This window comes from Aythya marila (genome assembly GCF_965140915.1).
Source record: "Aythya marila genome assembly, chromosome: 5".
NCBI lineage: Eukaryota > Metazoa > Chordata > Aves > Anseriformes > Anatidae > Aythya > Aythya marila.
Genome location: NC_139046.1, coordinates 54,549,137 through 54,575,176, shown reverse-complemented (window position 1 = coordinate 54,575,176; position 26,040 = coordinate 54,549,137). Strand labels below are relative to the sequence as shown.

Below are 26,040 nucleotides of genomic sequence, written 5' to 3'. Positions count from 1 at the left end.
CCACAATCACCGTTTTCTGTAATAAGTTAAGCATCGCTCACTTCAGCCCTCTTATATTGCACTGTACAGGCTTTGCCTCACCTTGAAATGAGAGGCTTTAGAAAGAATCTAATGCAAAGCCTTGTGCCTACAGCTGCACAGCTGGTTTGTTTCCCAAAATAAACCTTGCTTCATATTTTACAAAATATCCTTAGATAGAGAAAGTAGGGAGTTTTGACATTTAGCTTACTGTACTCACTGAAAATCTTTTTTTCAGTTTTGCTTTGGGTTTTGTTTGCTTTTTTTTTTTTTTTTTTTTAAACCAGGTTCCTCAACTGAAATGTCTTTGATAGCTACACACCTAAAGATTGATCCAGCTCAGGAATCAAAGAAATAGCACATGGAAAGACAGTTCTCACATTTCTTTCTATTTCCAGGGTCCAAAGGAATAGACTATAGGGATTTTTACCCAAAGGACTGCAGAAGACAAGAAATTCCAGAAGAAGCAATTTAAGAGATGAGTCAACAAGGCAGTACGCAGCGTCTAGACGACAACTCCAGATACTGCAAGCTAATATGAAACAAACAAACTAAAGGCCTCCTCATTTTCCTGACAGTTACATGACACATCCAACTTCAAGATATAAGCATTTCAGCGTTACATTGTGCACCTGTGAAAACCACACTGCACTGAAGAATCCTTATGTAACTAATACAGCACTGCAAGAGTTGATTTATTTTTTTTTTGTCATTCACAAGTATGATCAGTGGGATTCAGAGCACATTTCTCAGCCACGGTACATACCAAAATATGACCGCTCCCCTCAATGTCAGACAATCTTGTGCACACATGGTCCAAAACCACACACAAAAATATAACCTCAGTAATTACCACCTCCTGATGCTTCTCTGCCATGTCTTACCTTTACTTTTGACTGTTTACAGTCAGCAGGCAATTCTTTGACACCATTCACCCATTTGATAAGGAAAAAAATAAAAGTTTACCTTCACTTTAGAAAGACTAGACAAAACTACAACAAAAACATTTATCTCTCTGAGCTCTAGTCAATACACACTCCTTCTTATCTACCAGAATCATATTCCTCATGCAGTGTATACCAGCTCAGACAATGGCTTTCATAAGCCATGGGAACAAAGATTTGGTGCAATTTTGGACATGTTGCTCAAGCAGTGCGAAAGCCCTCCTGCAGCTTCGGGGGAAATAAATAAATAAATAAATAAATAAATAAACTTGCCTCTAGCTTGGAACCTGCTTCTTCAAACCTTTTTGCTCTTTCCTTCTTATTGCCCAAGTTATAATTCATGCAAGAGGTACTGTAAAGAGGTGGCTTATATTTGAGTAACAACTGGCTTGTGCCTAGGAACCAGCTGTAGTCTGGGGTATCTAGCCCAGGATGACAGTCTGCTTTCCCATGGCTGCTCTCCTCCTGTGTTTCTGTGCTGGACACCTACTCTCAACTTGCTGTGTAATGCCAGGATCTAACTTCCTTAACTGAAATGTCTGTAACCACTGGACACCATCACAGAACTGTATTGAAGACGGTGGGTATTTCCTAGGCCCATACACAGAACTCCTTCACATGCATGTAGGTGTTCGAGGGGTGCCTGCAACATACTGCAGGTTCAATCATTTGCTTACTCCCATCTTTTGATATTCTACACTGTTATGCCTAACTCATTCGCAGTGCTTCATCAGTGGCAGTAATGACGATCATTCCAGAAATACAGAATAATGGCAGAGCCTGTCTACAAAACCAGCGTTACAACTCCACTGACCTGTGGCTCACCCACTGCGAGAGAAAAGCAGCTCAATGAATTATGGGATTATATTTATTTTAAAATATTGCTAAAACATTGGAGAAAACATTCCTGGATGAAAAAGTAGGGCATTTGACTCCATGCTGCCAACTACTCTCAGAGCATTGTGTTTGCACTCCTCTCTGCACGGTGAAATGTCTCTTGGAAGCATTTAACAGGGATCCCTGCCAAGAATGCACCTGGGCTTAAGCCAACAGAATTACATACATTTAAGGATGCGCATCTCCAGCTCAGCAGCCAGGTGTATATATGCTAGAACCATACAGCAATGTAAGCAAAAACTAACACAAAAACTTTCTAGCATAGGCATCACAACTATGTTAGTTATCACAAATGGTAATGATCGCACAGATCATTTATTTCAGCCATGGTCAAATAAATAAAACAGACAAATAAAAAACTTAATCAGAAAATAGAATCAGTCCCTAAACAGAAAATGACAAGAAGTCTGTAAAAAGCATCAAGCTCACAGTTATAGAAAAAGCATTTATAAAGAATGGATTGAAAGAGATACTTGACAGTATCTCTGGATAACAATCTGCAGTTCACTTTGCATGCAAAAAGAAAAGGCAGCCCCACAACGGTGTTATGTGAATGCTGCATTTCAGGTAAAACAACTGGTAATAGCTAATTCTTCTCAGCAGCACGCTGAATTATGTATTTGTACATACACCTTAAATATGTATTTTAATTTCACCTTTTCAACTGAGTAAATTACCACTATATATCCCAGTCTTCTCAAATATCTCTGATTTTTTAATTAACCTAATATCATTTCAACCAGACAGTCAGAACAAATGAGTAACATATGATTCATATTCAGAAGGAAATGCACCTGCTTTTCAATGACCTTTCTAATTGATGGTTTGTTTTACCCTTTCCATGACGTTAAAGCCAATTTGGGTCACACCGTTTTCAGCTAGTGAGGAGTCCTTTCAGCTCACAATTAATGTATGAAGGATTGCTGTACTGTTGGTTTGAAGGACATCTTTAAATGCAGCTTGGTGAATAGAACACATTACCCAAACACATCAGTTTACTTCAGATATGCATCATCTCACCATGAGTTTCCATCAGACAAGATTTTACCAGGAATGTTTGATTTAAAGTCATGTCCCACCATTTCACAGCCTTCAAACTATGTTATGATTGAGGGAGTGGTACCATATGTTAAACACAACTGTTTATTTCTAACACTACATACAACAGAAGGAAAACAAATAAAGAAACAAATGGTTTTTGAATACCTTAGATGTTCTCCAATAAAACTGCAGCAAAATGAAGAGAGGCTATGAAGGAAGTCTTCTCTGACCTCCCATTCCTGACGCTATTGCATATTCCAGGAACGAGTAGGTAAGCAAAAGGGTCTGCTTCAAAGATGGTTCATCACCTTTCTACTCTCAATACATATTTTTTTTGTAGTTTTTCCAGGACATGTACCTTCAGATGGCTGAAGCTGTTAGAGACCTGACATTCACTTAGCTACTGAAATACACATACAACATAACACATATCGGCTAAAGCTTTCAAACACGCTGTCTAATACAACTAAAATATGACTTCTCATATTCAAAGCAAATTCAAATTTCTCAATGTTATCATCATTAGCTTGAGTGGTAGACTATTGATAAATCCTACACATCCAATGAATAAAAAAATAATCCAGTCATATAGATTTTATACACAGAAGCAAGCTTCTTCTGACATATACCTCTAAATTTACTGATATACCTACCGAGTGTCCCTTGTCTGCCATGTTTCCTTTACTTGGTGTGCTAACTCACCCTTTAGATCAAAAAAAATACACAAGCATGAACAACATAGCCTTCAATTGTGGTTATGTCATCCATTTATCAATCTTAAACCATTGCTTCATCAATTTAAAGACTCTGTATTCTAGTTACGGGAATCCCTTTACAGCTATAAGAAAGATGCTTTAAAGATTCATGGGTGAAAGACAGGCGGTTGAGCTGAAAGCTGGCCTAAAGCCACCAGCTCCCTGAGTCAACAGGGAACCCTTGGGCAAAGCAGGTGCTGGTTTTGTAGAACCATATTTACACATCCATACAACACATCCCAGGTATCCTGAATCACTCTGAATGTATTTGTACCCTCTGAATTACAGACATTTTCGAAAGGAATGGACAAACTATACATGAGAGAGGCGAACTAGCAGGATTAGAGTGGGGCTCTAAGGCAGGTTTTCTTCTATTACCTCCCCATATATATTGTCCGAACTTATTGCTGAATGTCAGGAGGCTTGGGAGCTTAGTTAAGTTCAAAACAAATAACCCAAAGGCTATAGGCAAGCAAAATGCAGTACTCAAGTTAATTCAAGATGATATGAAAAAATTCATGTCCTAGTTCATTCCCAAATCATTAGAAACAATGCTGACAACTAGAAACTATGGGATTTTATTATACAGTGATTTAAGTACATCCATAAAAAGCTTTAGGAGTTTTCAGAAGCTACTCAAAGCACATTTGTTGACAATTGGATTTAAATTACTTTCTATTATAGCAGAACAGACACGTATTAAACAGACACTGTTATACACTAATTATTGGACAGTCTCTGGATAACAAGTGGTTCCAGTGATTTAACGTGCCCTTTAATGGTTATTTCTTTTTTTTTCTTCCATAAAAAAAAACAGCTTGTCAATTATAAGCTCACCCATACTAGCATCATCCAACTTGCGTTAACAATTCACTTTATTTCCACCAGTAAAGTATAAAGGTTTACTAACAAACTTGCTAAACAGAAAACTGTCACTGGGTTATTTAAATGAAATTCAATTGCAATAAATACAGACCAAAATAAAATATAAAATCTGCTTTTCAGAGAACCTAATCAGAGTACTGTATGGAATCCTGTATCATTCCTTCCTTCTAACTTAAGGTAGACAATGAACCAGATCTCTGTGAGAAAAACAGAAAGGTGGACCTATGGAAGAGGGTGCCAGGATCAGATCTTGAAATGGAAAAGATTTGACATAAGGCTGAAAGGAATCAAAGAATCACTGGTAAGATACATTTCAACTTAAGGTCCTATGGAAATCGATGTCCTCAGTGACTTGGAAACAAAGCAAACCTTAAAAATCCAACAACTTGAATTAAGTAGAATTATTTAACAAAAATTCCAGTGAAAAGCAAGCATCCAAATTCAGGTCCAATGTGCCAAATAGATTCAGAAAAAACAAAAGGTGACCTTGAGCTCGCACCACAGAAGATAGGTGGAGTAAATATTTTTCATTTACCTTCCTCTGTAACTAATTAGAAGTGTCCACTGGAAGGAAAATCAGACATCCCCAATCATTTAAAAATTTCCATGTTTAATGTAAGACTATCTTTCAGTTAGAAAAAGGCAGCTATGGAACAACCAAAACACATATCTTCACTGAAGAGAAAATTTCAAGCAGATTGAATTGAAAATACTACACTTTAAAGCAACCATTTCTTAATGCAGCATATCATATTTCTTATTACAAAAGAAGAAGAAAGCGTTTCAGCAAAGTTTTACCTTTCTCACAATGACTTCCTGTGAATCCAGAAGGGCAGACACATTTGTTAGGGGCTACACAAGTTCCACCATATCTGCATCCCTCTTCACAGAATGCTGAAAAATCAAAGGAACATGTGATACTACTAAATTTTTTTCAGCCCATTATACATTTGCAAGGTACTAAGAAAAGCATCCTAATTCTAAGCAATTAACAGAATTCAGCATCCACCTGCAAACACAAAGAGAAGTTACTCACTTAAATGATATGAGGAAAAATTTCAGATTACACCACAGGCAAACTACCTCACCAATAAAAGACTAATAACCATCTGGAAGAAGAAGAGAGGGAAAAATACAGTATACAATTTTAATGGGGCTGATACTTCAATTATACCCAATTTGAGCATGACAATTACAATGCTCTGGTGATCCACAGATAACAGGCTGGTCAGATGGTGTTAACTACTTGTTTCTCACTTCTGTCAAATAATACACTTTATTGAAAGGTCTGTAAATATAGCCTTTTCCTTTTTTAAAAAATTATTTGTAAGTGTAAATCACATTTTGAGGAATTGAAAAATTAATTAAGGGGGGGCTTATGACTAAAAACAGAGAAGGGGTCAAACACAAGACAGCACCTCTATCAAAGTGTGGTTCTTGACAAAAATGCACAAGTACTTCAGAAGTGCACTTGTCAGATATCTGAGTCGGAACAAATGATGGATCTCGGCTTTTCTAGCAAGCAGTGTGGCGTTCCTCTCACATATACAAGTTCAGCAGGAAGTCCACTAACTGTGAAAAAAGTATGCTTGAAATTTAATGCTATTTTTTCTTCCCTTTTTTTCACATGTGTATAAAGAGAGGAACTAGGACGAGAGAGGAAACTGCAAGTATCAGGGCATGATCAATTTTGCACTGTTAACGCCAGTAAAAACTTTGCTGAGGCTAAGCTCAGGCCCTGTACCCGCAAACACTCTCCCAACCCTCTCCTAGATATATATTGAACTTCACAAGTTACTCAGTGGGCTTAACGGCACTTATGAGGGAAGTTACAATTAATATTTAAACAGCAGCTCTCTGCGCATCTAAGCTAATAACAGAATTGCAAAGTGTTTTCTGCAAGCTAAAATCACAGATGGAGCGTTGGCAAAGAGATGTTACAAATGCTATGAAAAAGCTTGAAGTGCTAGATAACAGAAGAAATGTTTTAGATTTATTTTCCAATGCACTAAAAAGAAAAATAAAGAGAGGAAAGTACTGAGGATTAGGAAGAATCTTTTGTAACTGTTAACCACTTAGAGGCAAAAGAGTACATCATTATACCTTGACTGAACTCATAGACTGCTATGTTCTAGTATAATTTGTAGCATGTCATACTGTTTTATGGAGAATAACACGGAGAGGAATGCTGAAGTGTTTTAGAGAAGATGGTAGTAAGAGAACATAAGCTCTCCTACGACTGGTGCAAGGCAGTGGTGGGAGAAAGTACTGTTCTTGCCCAGTAACACTTCCTGCTCATTGATGTGGGCGTTCCATGTGAGAATCTTCTGAAATATGTCTATTTTGAAACTGCTCAAAAGATGGTTTATGGTTTAAGAAAAGCATTTTGCCATTTTTTCATATAAATATTTGTAGAGAAGTATAATTTTGCACAAAGCTGAAAGTAACTAGCATGAAATGCAGCTGAAAAATTATGAAAACCATGGTAAAATAAAAAAGCTGCTTTCTGTAGCTCTTGAAAAAATGCTCGCTTTTGGTCTCGGCATTCTCAGAGGATGTTCAAGTTAAATTCTTCACCTACATTTTTTCTGGTTTGAAAACAAGAGGCAGCAGAGACTATCTTGAATTAGTAATAAATTTCTGCATGACTACAAAAGAATTAGAAATTGTGGCAGAGCAGATATAAAGGGAAAAAAAAAATATATATATATATATATATAATCAGCTTCACTGACAAAAAGGAATAGCTTCTCCATGACATATGTCACATTAAACTGGAAAAAAACAAGTGTTCTTAAAATAAAAAGAATTTAGATGAGGAAAAAAAAATTTGTCGTCTATAATAATCAGTTGTGTCCACCAAAAGTTATTAGAGCTGGAGGGAGACATATTTACTGATGGGAGGGGTAAGAGGGCTTCAGTAAGAGCACTCACATTTTGCCACCATAACCGATACTGCAAATTTACTAATGTGAAGTGTTTGCTTCTTACAATAAATCCTATTTATAGGCATGCACAGTTAGCTGGTGTTTTCTTCTGTTCTCTTTTAAGATAAATAAGATAAAAAGGTTAACAAGGCTATTTAAGAGATTTTCTCTTTAGTCTAAAAACTATGCTGTCTGCAGCAGCCAGGTCTCAACATCTGCAGGCACAGCCAGCTATGGCGTTCACATCCCAGAGAGAAAGACTGCAAGGACTGCCATCCGTCAAAGCTCTCTCTGTCCTTCTATTCCTTCCTGCATGTCCATATCCAAACAAACATCCTGTACTTGTATCTGAATGTGCTAGCATTTTTTAAGCATTTTGAAATTCACCTCTCCTTAAGGTGTCACGCAATAACAGTAGCAATGTAGAAAAGAAAACAAAAAACAAACAAAAAACTAGGAATCACTGTATTAGAAGTTTCTGTGAGAAGGGACTCTGTGTTTCTCAAGTGCACAAAGAATCACTGCGTCACTAGCCTGTCATATGGATGTAAGAGGGAGAACAGAGTTGGCAAAGAAGCTAGGCAATGGCTGTGAAAGAAAAGAACTGAATGCTGTTTTTCAATTTTTGCAGAAGCTGAAAAGGCCTCTGCAATCCAGACCAGCTGTTCTGAATGGTTTCTCTTGGTTCCTCAGACTTTGGTGGATTTGGGGAGGAGATTATTTCTTATAATTTTATGCAAGAAAATAAAATGTCAGTGAAAACAACCACAATTGTCCCAAACAGCTTTCCTAAAAACTCTAATTCCTGTATTGTAGGTTTGTAGGAAGTGGGAATGTCAAAACCATGAATCTCCAAACATCGTTACAAAATCAAAGTGTTTGTCTAAGGCCACTTTCCTTAATTGCCAGGAAAAGAGCCCACAGTATTATAAGGCAGCACTGATAGCACAACTCCAAATTTTAAGAATGCTCAAAGCCTCGCACGATAGGAACCCGATTTCAAACTTCACTCATTTGAACTATTTTCTCTAACAGGTTTCTGCTGCTAGCTGAAACCTTTTAGAACATTTTATCAAAAATCATTCTTTTCCAACAAAGATATTTTTCCTTTCTACTCTCAGTAGGAGAGATTAATTAAGGAAAATCTTTACAACACTTCTGTACCTATGTCTTATTGATGGACAAGAGGACCCAACAGGGAGCAGCTCAGTGACTGGATAGTAAATCAACTGGAGTGCCCAGGCTGTCATAGAACTACCTGTTTTAGCGCTTATGCTTTGTCATACATATTATGGGCTGTGGGGTCTAAGACTTGCACTGTAGTTTAGACCCTTCAAAAGGAAAACTCTGTTATGGGGGGAAGGCCCCAACAATACCACAAACTACCAGTTATAAACCTCAACCGCAGGCTCCCTCCTATTTAGAGCAAGTTAACAAAGAAAGATAAATCATGGTTGGGTCATACTTTTTTAACGTATTGCCATAAATAGATCCAATCTCAAAGTATTTGCAGGCTTCTTCCTCCAAAGTAAAAGCCATTTTCATATAAAGATCTTTCCTAAATAGACATAATTTCTCTACAGAGTTTTATTTTTGAAGTATTTCCTCCTCAATGATGGATCAGCAGGGTATAGAATCAGACAAAATGAGCAATCTGTTGGATTTGCCATTTTTGTGAAATGTTGCAGGGACAGGGAAGTCTTACTGTGCAGCTCCACAAGGAGCCGCAGGAATACGCCCACGGACTTGGTACTGTGCTCCTGCACACCCTCAAGTTGAATACCCACTGTCAGCATATTTACAGGATACAGGTTCTTTTACTTTGTCCGGTTAAATTCAATTATCTTCTCCCCCAGTTAGAGCATTATGGACATCCTCAGGAACAAAAAGAAGCTTTTAGCAGTGCTAGAGCCTCTTTTCATGAAAGGTGTGGAATTTGGCTGTCATTCTTGTAAGTTCTTTTTGTTTCTTTCCTGTATCTAGGCAGTAATGCATAAGAGAGCCAGTATGAAAGCCAGGCTGCCAACTACAGTTTCAAATATGCAGTACTGTCATACTATCATTTTTATGCAGTACTACATAAAAAACAAATACAACATACCATAGCTTGCATAAAAGGAAACACAGCAATACCAGAAAACACAAGAAAAAAAATCTTGTCCCACATATCACAATGAACGGAAGCTACCAATAAAAGAAATAAAACAGTGTTTTTTTTTGTTTAAAAATAATATTTTATAAAATTTAAAATAATATTTTTTAAATAATATTTTTTCTTTGTTTAAAAATAAATTCATATAAATTAGGCATTTACATGAATCAAAACCATACCTATTACTGCATTAAGTTCAGTTTATCAGAGATTAACCAGGTCCCTTCCATAGTCAAGGTATACCGTAAATTGTCAGGACAGTTGCAGTGTGGGGTAACTGTTAGCCTACTTTGTAGCAGTAATTGCAATGTAGCTCAAGGTGAGTGAGACTGTGCCCTCTAGGTAGCATACAAGACACCAGTTTCTATACTGTAGTAGCACTTTTTTGCATTTTGACCCCTATGTACTGGGTGCTCACATTCGTCCAAAACTATCTGGTACCTTGCCTCACAGGCACACGTCAGCTTCACTGTGTAAGCACCTACAGCGAAGAGAGGAAATCATTCTTCATGATCAAAGAGAAGTTGGTATAATGCCGGTGCTGCCCTATAATTAAAGCTACAGCAGTTTTCTAGAAGACTTCAATTCAATGGGAGTTCAGCCTGACACCTTCTACCTTCACTCTAAAGATTGTTAATTGGTACAGAGAGTTACAGGGGAGGAAAAAAAAAAAAAAAAAAAAAAAGAGCACCAGCAAATACATCCTTTGCAGGTACCCACTGCAGGCTTTTGCTCACTGCTGAGTTCCCTACCAAAAATATAGACCACAGCTCCTTCTGGTCACTGCCTCAGCAAGCACTAATCCTCTTTTGATGTTATCATTGCTCTCCTTGTAAATCAGGAGGTGTCCGAGGACCGCTATGCTGTGCAATATAAAAGAGAAAAGCATAGTGGCTACTCTTGTACTTTTGAAATACTACTTTTACTGATTTATCTTCAACAAGGTGGTCAGTAAAATGATCATAAAGTCCAGGGATATTTGTCTAAATTCAAAGGTTATATGCACGTTAAGTGAAAAAAACAACATTCGGGAAAGGTGAGAAAGGGGTCAGGCATGGAGTGCCCAGGTAAACAAAAACGTACTGGCTTTGGAAAAGAGATGGGCTAGCTGAACCACACAAGCAATTTGATAATCAATTGATGGAAAGACCACAATTTCATTAGCTGATTGAATTTACTCAGCCAAGTACACACAAGGTCGTAGATGATAACAATCCAACTATGTAAGCCAAGTACCAGAATAATCAGATGATGCCAGTTGCCGAGGTAGATTTAGAGGACAGCTGAGAAAGGAAGGAGAAAGCACACAAACAAAATAAGGGAACGCGAGAGGTTCTGCTCTTTTTCCCTGTACTCAAGTGTGACACTATCATTTATAAAAGTACAAAACTTTTGGTTCAGTGAACTGCAACCGCTCAGTGAAGGGTGTGACTTATTTAACACCAAGTCTGCCAAATGCCACTGGAGTCCTTTTACAGCTGGCTGGAGTCAGAGAAGGACACATTTGGTGGGATAAAACTTTGGGCAAAAGAACCTCCTGGAAAATTTTCATCCCACATGTTGGAGAAGAAAGGGGAGCATAGGTCAGCATGGCAATCAGCATGTGAATACATCTGAGACTGGAAGGTAACTCCTTAGCTGAGCAGTTCATTGCGAGTGACTCCCAACCCAATTTGCACTTAAGATTTTATACAAGGTATGTATGAGGGCTCGTTCAGTCCTGGAACAACCTGTAAGTCGTAGGCCCTCTAATAGCTGATTGTAAAATTACTATTCCTGATTTATATTTATAGAGATTGCACATATAAGAGGTATACATAAATGTAATTAGCATAATGCCTACCTACGGTAGTCTAATCCTGGCAGTACAAAACTGTTACTTAAAGCTAAGTATGAAAAAAGATCAACGACCTTAGAATTAGGGTATGGAGAAGTGTTTTTTTCAAAGCACTCGGAAAAGCATGAAGTTCTTTCAAATTTGTGAGGCAACACACACTAACAGTCTAGGGAAAAGGGCAACACAGAAAAGTACCTGGAAAGATTGTAAGTAATAATGAACGTATCATGAAGAAATGATGGCTAGATATTACTTTTAGGCATACACACATCTGCCGTGTGTGTGCACATGTATGACTTTGTGTGTGCATATATTTCCATCAGATGTAGTATTTACCAAAATTGTGAATTAATGTTGTAGACACTGGCATTAGGCAATTTAGGCTGCTTAAGCAGTCGGTCTTCTCAAGAACCCAGTACTTTGTCACACAGCACTTTAAAAAGTAAGACTGAAGTCAGTTTGGAAACCTGAGCATCTCTCTCAGAAAATGCTGAACTCTTCGAAGCAGGCCCTTTCTTTGCTGTTACATGACATTAAATTCTCTTGGTGTTTAGTGTTGTGCTTGACTGACATGTCATCAAGTTGTGACCATTTGTACCGAAGAAGCAGCCCATTCATCTGGATGCTTTGCAGGGTGGGATCAAGGGCAGTTTGGCTGGAAATGCTGATACTGGTACTTGGGGGTTGGTTTTTTGTTTGTTTGTTTGCTTCTCTGTGGTTGGTTGGTAGCATTTTGTTTTGTTTTTTTCTGAAGAATAAAACATCAGCTCCTTAAAATTAGTACAATGAATCACAGTAATAAACACTAATTGTTTCTTTTGTATTACTCCAATAACAGGACTTGCTTTTGAATGCACAAGTTATCCACCATGATTAATAAAATTTTCATCTAAAATATTATCTAACAAACAAGATGGATGTTATTAAATTAATTCAGAAAATATATCAAACAGATATGTCCATTCTACTTATTGGTGAAATACATATATGAAATACTTATTGATAATCAAGTTTATTTTATGGCTCTGAGGACAGCTGTGTGACAATTTTCTAAAATGTATATAAGATCAATAGAAACAGTAAAAGACAAAAGTAATATCATAAAATTTGTCCTCTGTTATATTATACTTTTGAAACCATCTCTGACATCCTCAGATGATTCTGCACAAAATAAATGTTGTTGCCACTTTACTACCCTGCTTCCTCAAGGCTAGACTCCTCAATATTTTTAGGGCACCATTTTAAGCCAACTGAATCTGTCTGTCTAGTAACCTAACACTAAGTATGAAAAAAATAGGGTGGAAAACTTCTTCAAGAAACCAACTAACCATCATCTACCCACGTGTAACAGGTATACCGACTAAACTCATTCTTCGTGCATTCCCTAGTACAACTGACTGGGGCCTTCACCAATAAAACATAAATCTATTTACTGTAAGGAACAGTGTGAATGATAGCGTATGTAACTTAAATGAAAAGCTACCTAGCAACCTCAAATAACTGTGTTATTAAAAAGACTGGAATGTTGAATAGTTGTACAAAACATTCCTAACGTCAATAAAACATCATTTTAGGATATCTGTCTGTATGAGGATTGCTGTGTTTTGAAATTGTAAAGAAGCTTTAGAAAGATCATTTTTACTTGTGACTGAAAGTGAGCTTGTTGTTCTACTATGTTAGATCCAGAAGTATTATTTTGAAGGCTGCTGGAATCTTATTACAAGCGTAACAATTGAAACTGAAAACAAATACTTGGCTTGATAGCTGAATGCTATCAATAATTCCTTGTTTTACTACTGCACATTTTGTGCAGCAATCTGATAGTGACAATATTGAAAGGAAGAAGAAAATATGAAATAAAACAACATTGGTTTTCTTGGTGAATCAAAGATATGCAAAGACATCTTATAAAGAGATTAAAAGATGTTAAGCAGTAACTTGAAACAAGCACATCTAAATTTAGGCATTATCTCTCATTGTCCTAACATTATACTACTTCTGGTTATCTGAAAGTAATGTTTTCAGCACTATCTCTGAAAACATTTTTTTAATGGGCTTTTGCACCATCTTTTAAATCTCACTCATTTTGCCAAGCAACTCCACCCACAATAAAATGCCTTTTTTCAAAGGATGGTTGCGTTCTGGTGAACAACACGGGAAAGATGGGACTTGTCAGTTCCAGAGATCAGAGTCCTCTGATTACAGGAAGGACTTGCTCTCCCTGTTTGTTTTCTTTCAGTATGAAGCATTCAGAGTTCAGCCACAATATCCATCCAGTTTTTACTCTTTATCAAGAAAGATGCCATGTTAGATATAGATTGTTTGCCACCAAGGAAAGGAAGTTAATCTCCATTTACAAAATCTAGCTTACCTTGCAGTATCTAACAGATAAAGGTCTGTATTAACTAAAGAGACTGCCAAACTGGCAACCCAGAGATGAAAAGCTCCGTATCCCATTAGCAATACTCTAAGGCTTTATATCTCATTCATATGAAGTTTATATTAGGAAAAGCAAGAATGATAAATAAAACAATGAAGGAAGAAAAAAAGGAGGGAAAAAAAAAAAAGAAAAAGATACAAATACACTGCTAAATTATACCATGGTAAATAATTAAATCTCTTAGGTATGGTAACTTCTGCACTCTTTCGCACTTCTTCTGACCTTTGCATTTGTTGGATTAAAATGAGAATGCAAATATCTATTAATAGGATGGCATTAATGTCAGTGCTAATCTGCATTTTAAATCAGGAAGATTTTCAGTACCTAAAATATTACCACAAAAGCTGAGTTTTTTCAAAAACAATGTAGATTTTCAGCAATTATTTTAACTTTCTCAGTGGCCAAAGACCTGTTCATGCTACCATCTCGGTTTACCTCGAGTAGTCTTACCAGGGAAGTTTTATCCTAAGATGCAAGGCTTATCCAAAAGAAAGGAGAATAAATCTAAGTATCCGAGATAGCCACCTTTAACAGTGAAAAAAGAAACACTAAAAACTTGTCTGAAAAATCACTGAAAACCCTGGTATTGTTCTCATAGTTATGCAGAAATTCCAGTATAAAGGCAGCTCAAGCTGGTGTGACAGCAGGTGTGATATGCATCACCATCAGCCTTATAGTCATCATAATGCAATGCTTCTACATAATTCCTTTCATCTCAAGCTTTTACACATTATAAACAATTAAGCTTTACAACCCCCCAGTGAGGTAGACACATTAAGAACCTGAACCTGCTAGGCACTTTTTTTTTTTTTTTTAAGCAAAGAGTTAAGTACAGAAATATAATTTAATAAAGTACACATTTAACAAGTAAAAGCAGAACAGCAAATATAATCTCTGTGTGTAAGATTTTTGGCTGAGCCAAGAGCATTGTAGAAACCCAAGGGGCTACACACTCTGGTAGTGTCAATTAGTAAAACTAAATCAATTTACACAGTGACTTAGAATTTACTTCCTACATTCTTAGGCAACAAGACTCTGAGGAGTACGTTTCTGTGACAGTTTATAAGAGCACACTGTTGACTTGTGTTCTTACATATACACATAATCACACAAACATTTTAGTTAATTTCTAGGAAGTATGCACAATGCTGACTTCAGTTTCTGCCACCTGCTTCCTCTCTCCAGTATTTTTCTAGAGAGACCTCACTGAGTACTAAAAGGTAGAGGAATTATAAAAGGACATGAAGATAAAATACAAATTCTTGGTTGGTTCTTATAGAAAAATGTCACTGTGGGCACAAATCTAACTTAAATCTAACTTCAATGCCTCTGTATCAACTGCTCTGTATTTTGTTGTATGGACCCCATCACAATTTTGTGGGCTTCAGGAAAAATCCAATCTTGAAAAAGTCTGAATAACTGGACTGGATGTACTTTAAAGGTGATAGAATTTTTCAAAGGTGCACAGGAGTTCAAGCTTTGTGTCTGGCTGAAATTTTCTTCCCTAATGTATGCAAAACATTCCACATTGTGTGTTTGCCTCACAACCTGTCAAGAGTGCTTCAGTAGTGCCACAGAGCATATGCTGTATAGATATTTTTAGTACTTTGGATTAATTTAGAATGATAAGGTTCAACATAAATGTGAAATATCTTTCTTGTGCTATAACCTGCTAACAGTGCACACTATATTTTTAATGTAAAAAAAAACAAAGCAGCATAAATGGCAACTGTAATCTTCCTATCAAGCAGTTTGTGTTCCCAATGGAATATCTTTTCAAAACAGATTTCCAGAGCCACCTTCTTATGATACCATTTCACAATATTTAGTTTACAAAAATTGACTAAAAGAATACTTGCTGTATTGCTTGGCAATGCAACATTTAATTTTATGGTGCATAGAAAGCATTTTCTCTTAACAGATGTATCAGTTCCTCAGTATCATGACTAAACTGCCTCATACCCATTAAATGCTGTGTGGGGAACTAGCAAGGCTATGGCTTTTATTTTTGTTGTTGTAGCACACCCATCTACTGCTCATAACATCATGCCTCCCTGAATAACAACAAACAGCTTAGCCTGCTCTCAGCAGACTTGATCATGAGCACACTATATATATTCTTCATACATTTGGTGGTTATGCACAAAAAAATTGTCCCAGTTACACAACTTAAAGCATGTAAAAATTACAAGATTAATGAGAGTGTTTTGTAAATAAGAAATTACTAACAAACATAAACTTTAATATTCAGAACTCTTCTACAATATGAAATTCAGTTTTCAGCTTGGGAGGGGTTAGCCTCTTCCATGAGTTAGACATTTCATCTATTCATGTCCTGACAAGAAATTAAATTTTGTTCTACACTGGAAATTCTTAGAAAGAATATAATGTAGTTGTAATATTCCTTGACTAAATTCAGAGAAAATCGTGCATGTGTTTCACACCTCTCAGAGATGAATGGCTTTGGGGACTCTCCAGAAGCCGCAGAGCAGCCATACAACTGTGTAGCCTATTGCAGACATCATACCAAGAATAAGGCATAAGAAGTCATTCAGGAGAAGAGAAACTAGCATGTTGGACAACCTAGAAATTCTTTATATAAGTTGTGATGTAAAAGAAGATAATGCTTGTTAGCTTTTCCAGCTGCCTCCTATGCAAGATAGACAGTATTGAAAACAGCTACTCTTTCTGCACATGCACGTTTTCATTCTCAATATCCCTCACACTAAGGGTTTCAGCCATCTGACACCAGCAACTCTACAAATTCAAAAGTATCATCTTAAAAGAACAAGTAAACGAGCTCCACGAAGCATGTGTTCTTTGAAGCAAGTCACAGATAGGAGGAGTGACTTCTGTGAGAACTAACTGGTTTAATATACGGTAGTTCAAGCATCAGCTGACATAGCGAGGAAATACAACTAGATGAAAATTAAAAAAAAAAAAAAAAGAAAAAAGTTAGATTTATGTATTGATGCAAAGGCATTGGGAGCAATCAGAACCTGGACAAGAAAGGAAACTACTTTCAGGTCGAGTTTGTTTTATCTATCCAGTACAAACAAGGCTAAAAGAGAAGGTACCATGCAGAGCAAGGGTGCAAGCAGTGGAATGCCATGATTCATGAAATCATAAGAAATATAATACACTGTAGTATATTCTCTAGTATAGTATCTGGTCTTCATGCATCTCACTGGAAATCAGTGTATCCTAAGCATAATTCTGAATGACAGCTAGCTTAACACCAAAGCATATTGCTCAAGCCAAGAATGAGCTATACATGCATAGCATAGAGACAGATATCAGATACTACAGTTTTGTTTATTTTGAAGACATTCATGTTTACAATTATACATGTGCTAAGCTCAAAACACACCTAATAATGCCCAGTAGAAAATGTAACCAAAGAACAAGCAATGCGAGTATTTAAATACTCTACTGCCTCACTAACACCAGCTCTAGAAGAGTTAAGAAACCTCTTGAAATTGCTTCGTCTTCATTCAAATAAAAATAAAATAAAACAAAAATGAAATCTTTAACTTAGAATTTTCTCATGCATCTGGCTGAGAACAGAAGCCATTTCTGTTTAAAGATGCTTTTTGAGTCAAATAAGGTTTGATCTTTTAAAAAAGGTATGGTTCCCCCGAGGAGCAATCAACTGGTCCTCTCTAACGTACACTGACAAGGCAAGTCAAATTGTGGGGAAAAGTAGCTCTCTGAAGAGCTTTGTGAAACTTTATGCATGCTATTTTTATGTCATTGCTTGTTTGTTTTCAGAAATTCTCCATACAGTTACTAGGTTTGTTCTACACTACAAATAGTATTGCATACCAGAAGGAAATAAATCTCTCCTAGTGTATATAATCCGTCATTAATAGCAAATGACAATGACTGCTGATGGACAGAATCAGAATAATGGTCTCCTGCTATTACATAAACAGAAAGCTTTAAATAAAAATACACACTGGAGAGAAAGCAAGCTTCTAGTTAACCTGAGCATCATTCTTGTGTGCATTGCAGCTGACGTGCTGTTACAAAGCCAGAGTTCTGGTGTTTGCACAGGCACCAAAGAGGCTTAAAGAAAGTAATGGGCAGCAGACCTGAAAATTTAGAGACAGAAATGTACTGCATAGGAGTGCACAGCCTGACAGGTGTGTGGTTCCTCTCTTCTGAATGGCAACCTGGAGTCTGAAGCCATCTGTTTATCCACAGAATAGTTGGTATCGGCAGCAACGCAAGATTTCTCAGACTGCCTTGCCGTTAGTGTACTGCTGCAGACTATTGCATCTATCTAAAATGAACCTTCTAAACTGTGGTCTATGTGGCATGTCAGCCAGCACAGTAATTCTCAAGCTCTAGGGGGTTGGCAGAACATCAAAAACTATCGGGTAAGATAAAGACAGTGCATTTCTTTCAGTGGAGTGTCATATAAAAATAATACCGTCTTTTTGCAACTTATATTAAAAAGCTCTGCTTCTTCAGGATCCACAACCACATTTATTTAATTGACCAGCACCAGGGCATTGAAATACACATTTAAGATATTAAGAAGCGGAACACTGATACTTAGGAGAGCACAGATTTCTGCCGTTTCCAAAAGAAGCATAAAGGAATAAAATATTTCTACATCAGTTAGACACTCAAGAGGATTCAGTCTGGGTCGTTCACCTATTGCTTTATATTTTGTTACTGTTGAATAAATCAACAAATCCAGCAACACAACACAATTTTTACAGTGACTTGTATCTGTCTTTATCTGTATTATGCCACTGAGAAGGTACTTCAGTGAAATGGGAATGTTTCCCAGAACTGCATATGAAGTTTGGTGAAGCAAATGACATTATAAGACTTGCCATGTGCAAACTTGTAAGTAATCTGCGTCAAACTACAAATGTTTTGGTGGACCAGAAGCAAGGCAAATAAACAAGGGACCCCATGGGAATGTTAAATGCTCAAAAGACCCAGGCAGAATGTGATGCTATTCACTCATGCAAAAGAACTGTGCCATAACCCAATATAACAACCCCCAAAATCATTTTACAGCAAAGATAAATAGAGGTAGTTCTCCCAGTTGAGTCATCTTAATCACAGTCTCTAGCAGAAAAATATCCCATATTGTTCCACGATACTTCAGTGTTTTATAACGTATATATCACCAATACAACTGTAGCAAGCATTGCTTTACACTAATAACTACAATTCAGTGCTGCCAATGCTCAAGCATAGGGCAGGGACAGTTGGTATTGAAGGACCTGAAGCTACAGTAAATATACCCTTCAAAAAGTGTAATAAAACTGTCACCTTCCATTTGCTTTTTATAGCTGGCTCTTTTCTAAAACAAAATGAAACATGAAAATTTGGAAATTCTTTGACCCCCTTTTTATGACATCTGAGAGCTCACAGAGATCAAAGATCAAATCTAACACATCAGCGTTTTGGTTGGGTACCAAGTAAGATCATACAGCTTAAGTTTGGAGAGGTTCCCTTCCCTCTTGTTGCAATCCCTGAGTTTTTTAATGTCAAAAAAAAAAAAAAGTACATAGATGTTTACTGATGAAAGGAAAGCTGAATGCCTTGTCAACTGGTTTCTAACGGCACTGTAATCACATCAGGAAGCCTTTCTAAACCTTTGCCATTGGATAGCAGGGTTGTTTTTTTTTCACCTCCCTGGACATTCCATGACTCTACCTCTATTACTATGAACTTGTTTGTATGCCTGTTAAGTAGTTCTTTATGAGAATACACCTAATGGAGATAAAAAAAAATCCGAATACAAGATTTTGATAGTAGAACAGGTTTGAGATGTCACTGGAATGAAAATCTATATATATATATCCACTGGACAGTTACCCAACATGAAATTTTTGTTTCCACCTGGCCAGGCTCTGAGATACACCATTTGTGCTAATCAGAGTCCTTGGAGGAACTCCAGATTCTTTAACACACTGAAAATCCATCCTGTTGTTTCTCTTGTTTTAAATAGGCAGAGGCAAATAGTGCATTATCATCAAGTGCACTAATTGATCCAAATGCAGTGTAAACTAAATTAATGGGGCTGGAAATGCTGGAAAAATTAAACACAGCATTCTTAATAAAGCTGAAAATAGCTTAATAAAGCTGAAAATAGGATCCAAGCATCCTAAGGCATGTTTATTTCTGTTTAAATAGATGTCTTCCTGTAGACTGTTATCAACTCAGCAGGAGTCTTACAAGAGAGGCATTTTTCTCATTCTGTGCATTTTAAGTTAGGTTTCTGAGAAGTTCAGCCTGTCTGTAAAAGCTGCTGCCACTCCATGTAAGAACTATAACTGTGGCAAAGTACTGCTAATATCCTGAGAACTAGCGAGTTGCAATACTGAGCTGCAAATTCAATCTAAACCTTTATCTCAAAAAATGGAAGTTTACTGATCCATCTTCCCGATAGCGAGTCACTGCACACAAAAGGAAGAGTGTATCTAAGGGAACAAGATGGAGTCAATCCTCATTAGAAAGATTTTCCTTTATAAATGGCTTGTGGAAGTCTTTGGCTGGCAGCAAGGCACTGATTCCACCTTTTTTTCTCTGTTTCTGAAAAGGGCCCATCAGCATTGGCAGGTGTCACAGTAGATGGGGCTGAATACAGCGCTTCTTCGTAAACACACTCTAAATTAGATGTGAGAGGACAAAGCACCCCAGACCCAAGAGAGAAATGGCCAAGGGGCCTCTTTGAATAGCATTTCAAATACAATCTTCTTGAGCTATTTCTAAAGAGAAGAAATGCCAGCTGGGCTTCAAGAGGAGTGAGAATCTTCAGCAGAAAACTCTGCTCTTGCTCAAACTGTGCAAGAGAAGGGGCAGATGCATTGTATTTCTCCTTTCCAAAAGTTTCAGGAAGCACCACAAAGCAGAAAGGAGCAGAGGAAGGAGAAAGCAGATGAAACAAAAGAAGCTGGGAAGTGTGAAAGTGTGGAAGAACTGTGAAATTGTCAAACTGAGGGGGAAAAACAAACAAAACAAACAGAGTGTACCCCTACATGCCTTAAATCTGATTGGAAATCCCCAGAAAAATAGAATACTTTTGGCCACACAGAAATTCAGTCCACATCTTTTAGTAATTTATTTTATTAAAATCAGAGGTAGGTGCTTGCTGGCTTTGAAAGACAAAAGAATCACAGAGAACAATTAACCTGCAACACCTAAAACTGTGCTGAAATGAAAAGAAAAAACACTTATCTTCAGAGAAGACATGAAGGACAAAGTTACTACCTCATTATATACGTGACGTGCATAAGAATAAAACATGTCTGAAAGAGAAGTTTCATAAACACTATGAGTAAAGGGTGACCAGAACAGATATAAAACTATGGTCCTGTTTTTAATTCTAATTCTCAGCCCTACAAAATATGAAAATATTTCAACCGTAAAATTAAGGGTAAAAATATTGTTCCACTACTTCCAGCATTTACAAATTGATCGCCGTTACAGCTCTTCAAGACATTTTGTAGCAAAGTCGTTATGCATACGTGTACTTCATAAACTGTCGGTGCAGATGCCACTACTAGTAACTGAAAAACAGTCTGTAGGTCTGGTGAGAATAAGAAATATCAGCTACAGTGACTGAAACTCCGGTGACTTCTCTCCCATGTAAGCATTCGAGTTGGCAGCTCAGTCTAAGCTCATAATGCTTTTGAGTCCAGAAGGCTATTGCATGCTGTTGTCTTCCACATTTATGTCGCTGGCACATCCCCAGCACAGATACAGTACTGTTTAGTTACAGCTTGGCCTTTTGCACATTTAATGATGGTCACAGATGTAAGGGGTGGCAATTCGAGTGGTGCAGTCCTGTAATAAAGCTAACATCATATATTTCTAATAGGCATCATAGCTTTTCCCCAAAGCCTACTGCAGCTTTGATAAGTAGATGTATCACTGACGGATAAAATTTAACCTCTAAATTAAATTTCAAGTGAGATATAAAGGATAAGATATTCAAGTTGAAAAGAGAAAGGCTAAATATTATCTATAGTAATCTACAGCCTACCTTAGTCTCTCCTAAAATTTAGAAAAAAAAAATCACCAGCCATATAGAAGAATCTTCAGAAGCGAGAAAAAAATGTTTGCACAGAAACATGCTTGTTAAGGACTTTTAAAACCATGTTTGAGACTAGCCTTGCCTGCCTACGAGAGCACGTAACACATACCTATTGGTAACCAAGAGGTCACCATGAACAGGGAATCTATACGTAAGCCTGTGGATAGGTGGAGAGGATGCAGAGCACAATACCTGTTGTATTGTGACTGGTCAGAGGTTGTCGTCTCACTGTCAAAATACATAAACCTCAGAATTAAACTGAGGGATTAAACAGAAGCAAATTCTCTTAGTGCTAGTTAATGTGAAATGACCTCTAATATACTGAAACAGCGAAAACAACAGAAAAGCCTTACAGCAAGATGAATTTCAGTGAAGCTGAACAAGAGACTCAGTGAAAGTAAAGCAGAGTACAAAGTAGTATAGCCAGGCTAGTACAGATCTAGGTTGGTATTCTGACATAGTCTTTTAAAAATAGCGAATTAGTCACAAATGATTGCTCAGCCCAGTTCTAAGTATTCTGTCCTACCAGTACCCAAAGCTTCTTCCACTACTTCCATGCAGGACCTTTCTTTGATAGGGAACTCTTTCAAAGAGAGAACTACCCATATTTAAACAGGATTTCTTCTCCTTCAGGACACAGCTGCTGTCTGACCCAATCCATCACTCACTGTCAGGAGAACTACAAGTCTGGCTGCAGCAATGATTCCAAACCTGGAAGATATAGGAGCTGGGTACAGGCTGAAAGGGACATCCCTGGGACATTCATTAACGGCAAGTTTCAATAGATTTAGAGCACATCTTGCTGGTATTCACATCAATGTTACCAGATACTATGAAAATGAGGGAAACAACTGGGAGGCAGCCAGGGCACTGATGAAATGCTTCAGTTTCTCCCCAAGACCAAACTATCCAGTAATGCTACCAGATTTGATCTCTCCAAAAGAAGCTTTCAGTCTTGGTACTGACCAAGATGATAAACAAGCTTCAAAAATGCAATAATGACTTAGGTTTTGGTTTTCTTTTGTGAGGTTCCTACTCATCTGTACTCTGAAGTCTTTTAGGCAGCTATGCTTTCTTTCTGAAAAAGGTACAGAAAAGTACAGAAATAGTACAAAAAAAAGGAAGTACATGGGTTTCAGAACTACTCAGATGGACATAAAGCTTCAACTTGCTGCCACAGAATCTAAGTTGAACAAAGAAGAATATAATCACCAAGTCTCTAGTATTTTTGCATGACGCCCTTACTGAGCAGGTATCTGAAGAACTTGTAGATTTCAGTTCTCTGATTTGTCTATGTTTACATCTTTTGAGGAAACAACATCTGGAAGTAGAAGTAGCTAATAGAGTACAGGCATTCCACATGATTTGCTGTTCCCTGTATGTGATTCTTCACAGAAAGGTGAACGACCCAAGGTAATCTACTCTCTTGCTCATTTGGTATCACGAGGACAATCATGAACATTTTCATCAGGAGGAAAAAACAGTAAGATATCATTGTGATATACTCACTAGAAAGTACTCCGCTGGATTTCTGCGAATTTCTGTGCTTCTAACAGTGGGATTCTTAAATGCTGATAAAGAAGCTTAAAACACATAGACAAGAAACTGCAACTTAGCTTTCAAACATCATGTTTTGCTGTTCAGTTTATTAAGCCAAAAAGTTATTTTACCTCATTATTCAGAACTTCATAGCTGTAACCATAGGCCAATGTCCTATTGCTCCTCAGCAGCCGTGATAGCAAATAATTTGCTGCAAAGGATCACCTGAAAACCAAGATCCCACTGAAAAGATAGAGAAAATTGGAAGGAAAAGACTCTGTCCACATGCATGGCAGTATTTTTAATAACAGAAATAATCCTTCCTTTGAAATTTTGACATTCGATTAGCGGTGGCCAGCCAGAGAAGTTAAAGGGAGGAAATTGTTCTGATGATGCGTAACAAAGGTGCAAATTCCAGGCCTTGGAGAGCTTCCACCACCCTGACAAAAGGGAAGAATTCTGACAGCTATTGTTGAAAACCTTTCAACATCTAAACACTGCAACAACAACAAATCAAGCCACAGAAACTATTTCTATCATAAAATCCTCCTAATACTACTGTAAAAGGGATGTTTGTTACTTTCGGAAGTACCTAGATCTGAGATTAAGTTATATTTTTCCTTATGGTCCAAGGAGAAACCGCAGGGAGGAAACGTGACTGTTTCAGTTCCAAATTTGTGACCTCTTTGCAAGCTTTGTGGCAGGGGAAGGAGGAGAGGACAGGAGGAATTTCTGCAGTCTTTACTGGGACTGGCCAACTCCCTTTTGCCTCCTGGCTCAGACCTGGCGTTTCTGTTGCTAGCCTGCCCATCTGCTCAAGAGCACCACGCACTCAAGCGCTTGTATCCCTTCTGTCCAGATTGATGTTAGAGCTGACATGACATTGTGGGAAGCAGAAAAGAAAATCTTTCTCTAAGATAGATACTGTGTTAGTTTGCTCTTAGTTCTGGAAGAGAAATTGTATGTGTAGAACACTGGCTGGAAGTAGACAAAAGATAATAGATACGGCTTTGCCAGTCTCTTAAATAGCAAAAAAGTATTTTCCTGAAACACTGACTGCATTTCTTCCAAAGAGATGCTGGAATCCTGTTTGTTATCCCAACTGCAGCTGCAGAAAATGCTGTTGGCTTTTGGGATTTCTGCACAATAACTCTGAAATCTCTTTTTGTGTCACTCTGCCGCAGCAAAATTCCATTTAGCAGATATTCACTTTTTAGTTTCCTTTGCAACAGACATTCATTTACATCTATTTTACATGAACTAAATTTGGCATTAACTGTAGTAGACCAGATGCTTAAATGATACAAGAGCTGACTGCAGTGCTCATCTTTATTTACTGCTCTGGCTTGGGTTGTATTGATTCCTAAACATTTGCATACATGCTGGTGAGATCTGAATTGTTTTGTTTTGTTTTTTCTCTGGTAACTTTTATCCCATTAATTTTATTTTTCCTCATTCAGGTCAGGTTACTGACTTTGATTTATCTTTTTAGCATCTCTTAACACAGTTCAGAATAAATGTATCAATGGAAAACGTTGGTTTATTCTGTACAATTAGTTTTCATAGAAGTACAGGATGGCTGCAGAGGGATGTTTGTTTTTTTAAGCTCATTATCAGTCAGGTAGGCCACTTTTCCTCTTTTCTTGCTTTAAAAATTGTTGCATGTGACCACTGCACCTAAGAGCTGCATTTCATCTGTACACAAAGTGCCTTCCTGTCAGTAGATGAACTGAGGAGTTTTTCATTGAGCATTTTCTTTCAATGAAGGAATACAGTAAACGTTTTCTTCCACTTAGATATTTTACGTATCTACCTAGATACTGAGATCCATGTATGTACCACAGATACAAGAATGAAAGCAGCCATGTAAAATATCTAGATAAAGTAACATCTTAAACCACAACTGCCTTCCTATTAATCACGTCTGAGTTAATACTTCGAACATATTCTGAGAACAAAGTCCGATTTGTGACATGATCCTCAGGCTAACTCTCCACACAGTTATCTGTGCCACAAAAACAAACCTTCAGTTCCTCTGAACTTCAACTTTCTGCCTGAAATATGACACAAATATTCCCACTGCCTCATTTGCTGCTCTCCCTAAATAGTTTCATTCACTTTTTTTATTCATTGCTTTTAACCTTTATATTAGATCTCTTATTCAATAATCCATTTATTAAACATAAGTGGGGATTTTCTCATTTTGGTCCTTTTTGTGAAATGCAAACCATGTCTTTACTGGGTCTTTTTTAAACACCACACTTCATTTAAAAAGCACTCAGCACTTTACACCTCCTTATTAATAAAATAACTTGACTTGATTAAAGCTTTTCTCAGAAGCACTGTTCCAGCTGCAAATGAGGCAACACAAGAAATTAGCAAATCCTTCCATCCCATCTCTGTCCCTTCATGTCCCAAGGCAGTTCTCCTCCCAGATTTGTCCATGATATAACCATATGTGGAAATGTTCACTAAAAATAAATAAATAAATAAATAAATCTGCTATCTTTACTTCTTGAGCGGTCAGAAACCTAATTTCC

The 26,040-nt window shown here is 37.3% G+C and overlaps 1 protein-coding gene across 1 annotated transcript in view; it reads right to left on the bottom strand.

Moving 5' to 3' along the window:
* The window catches only part of NELL1 (neural EGFL like 1), a 284,886-nt gene that overhangs the window by 58,866 nt on the left and 199,980 nt on the right, over window positions 1–26,040 (bottom strand). Inside the window, exon 15 of the mRNA XM_082762270.1 lies at window positions 5,339–5,434. Coding sequence (XP_082618396.1) covers window positions 5,339–5,434 — 96 coding nt within the window. The remainder of the gene's footprint in view (window positions 1–5,338; window positions 5,435–26,040) is intronic.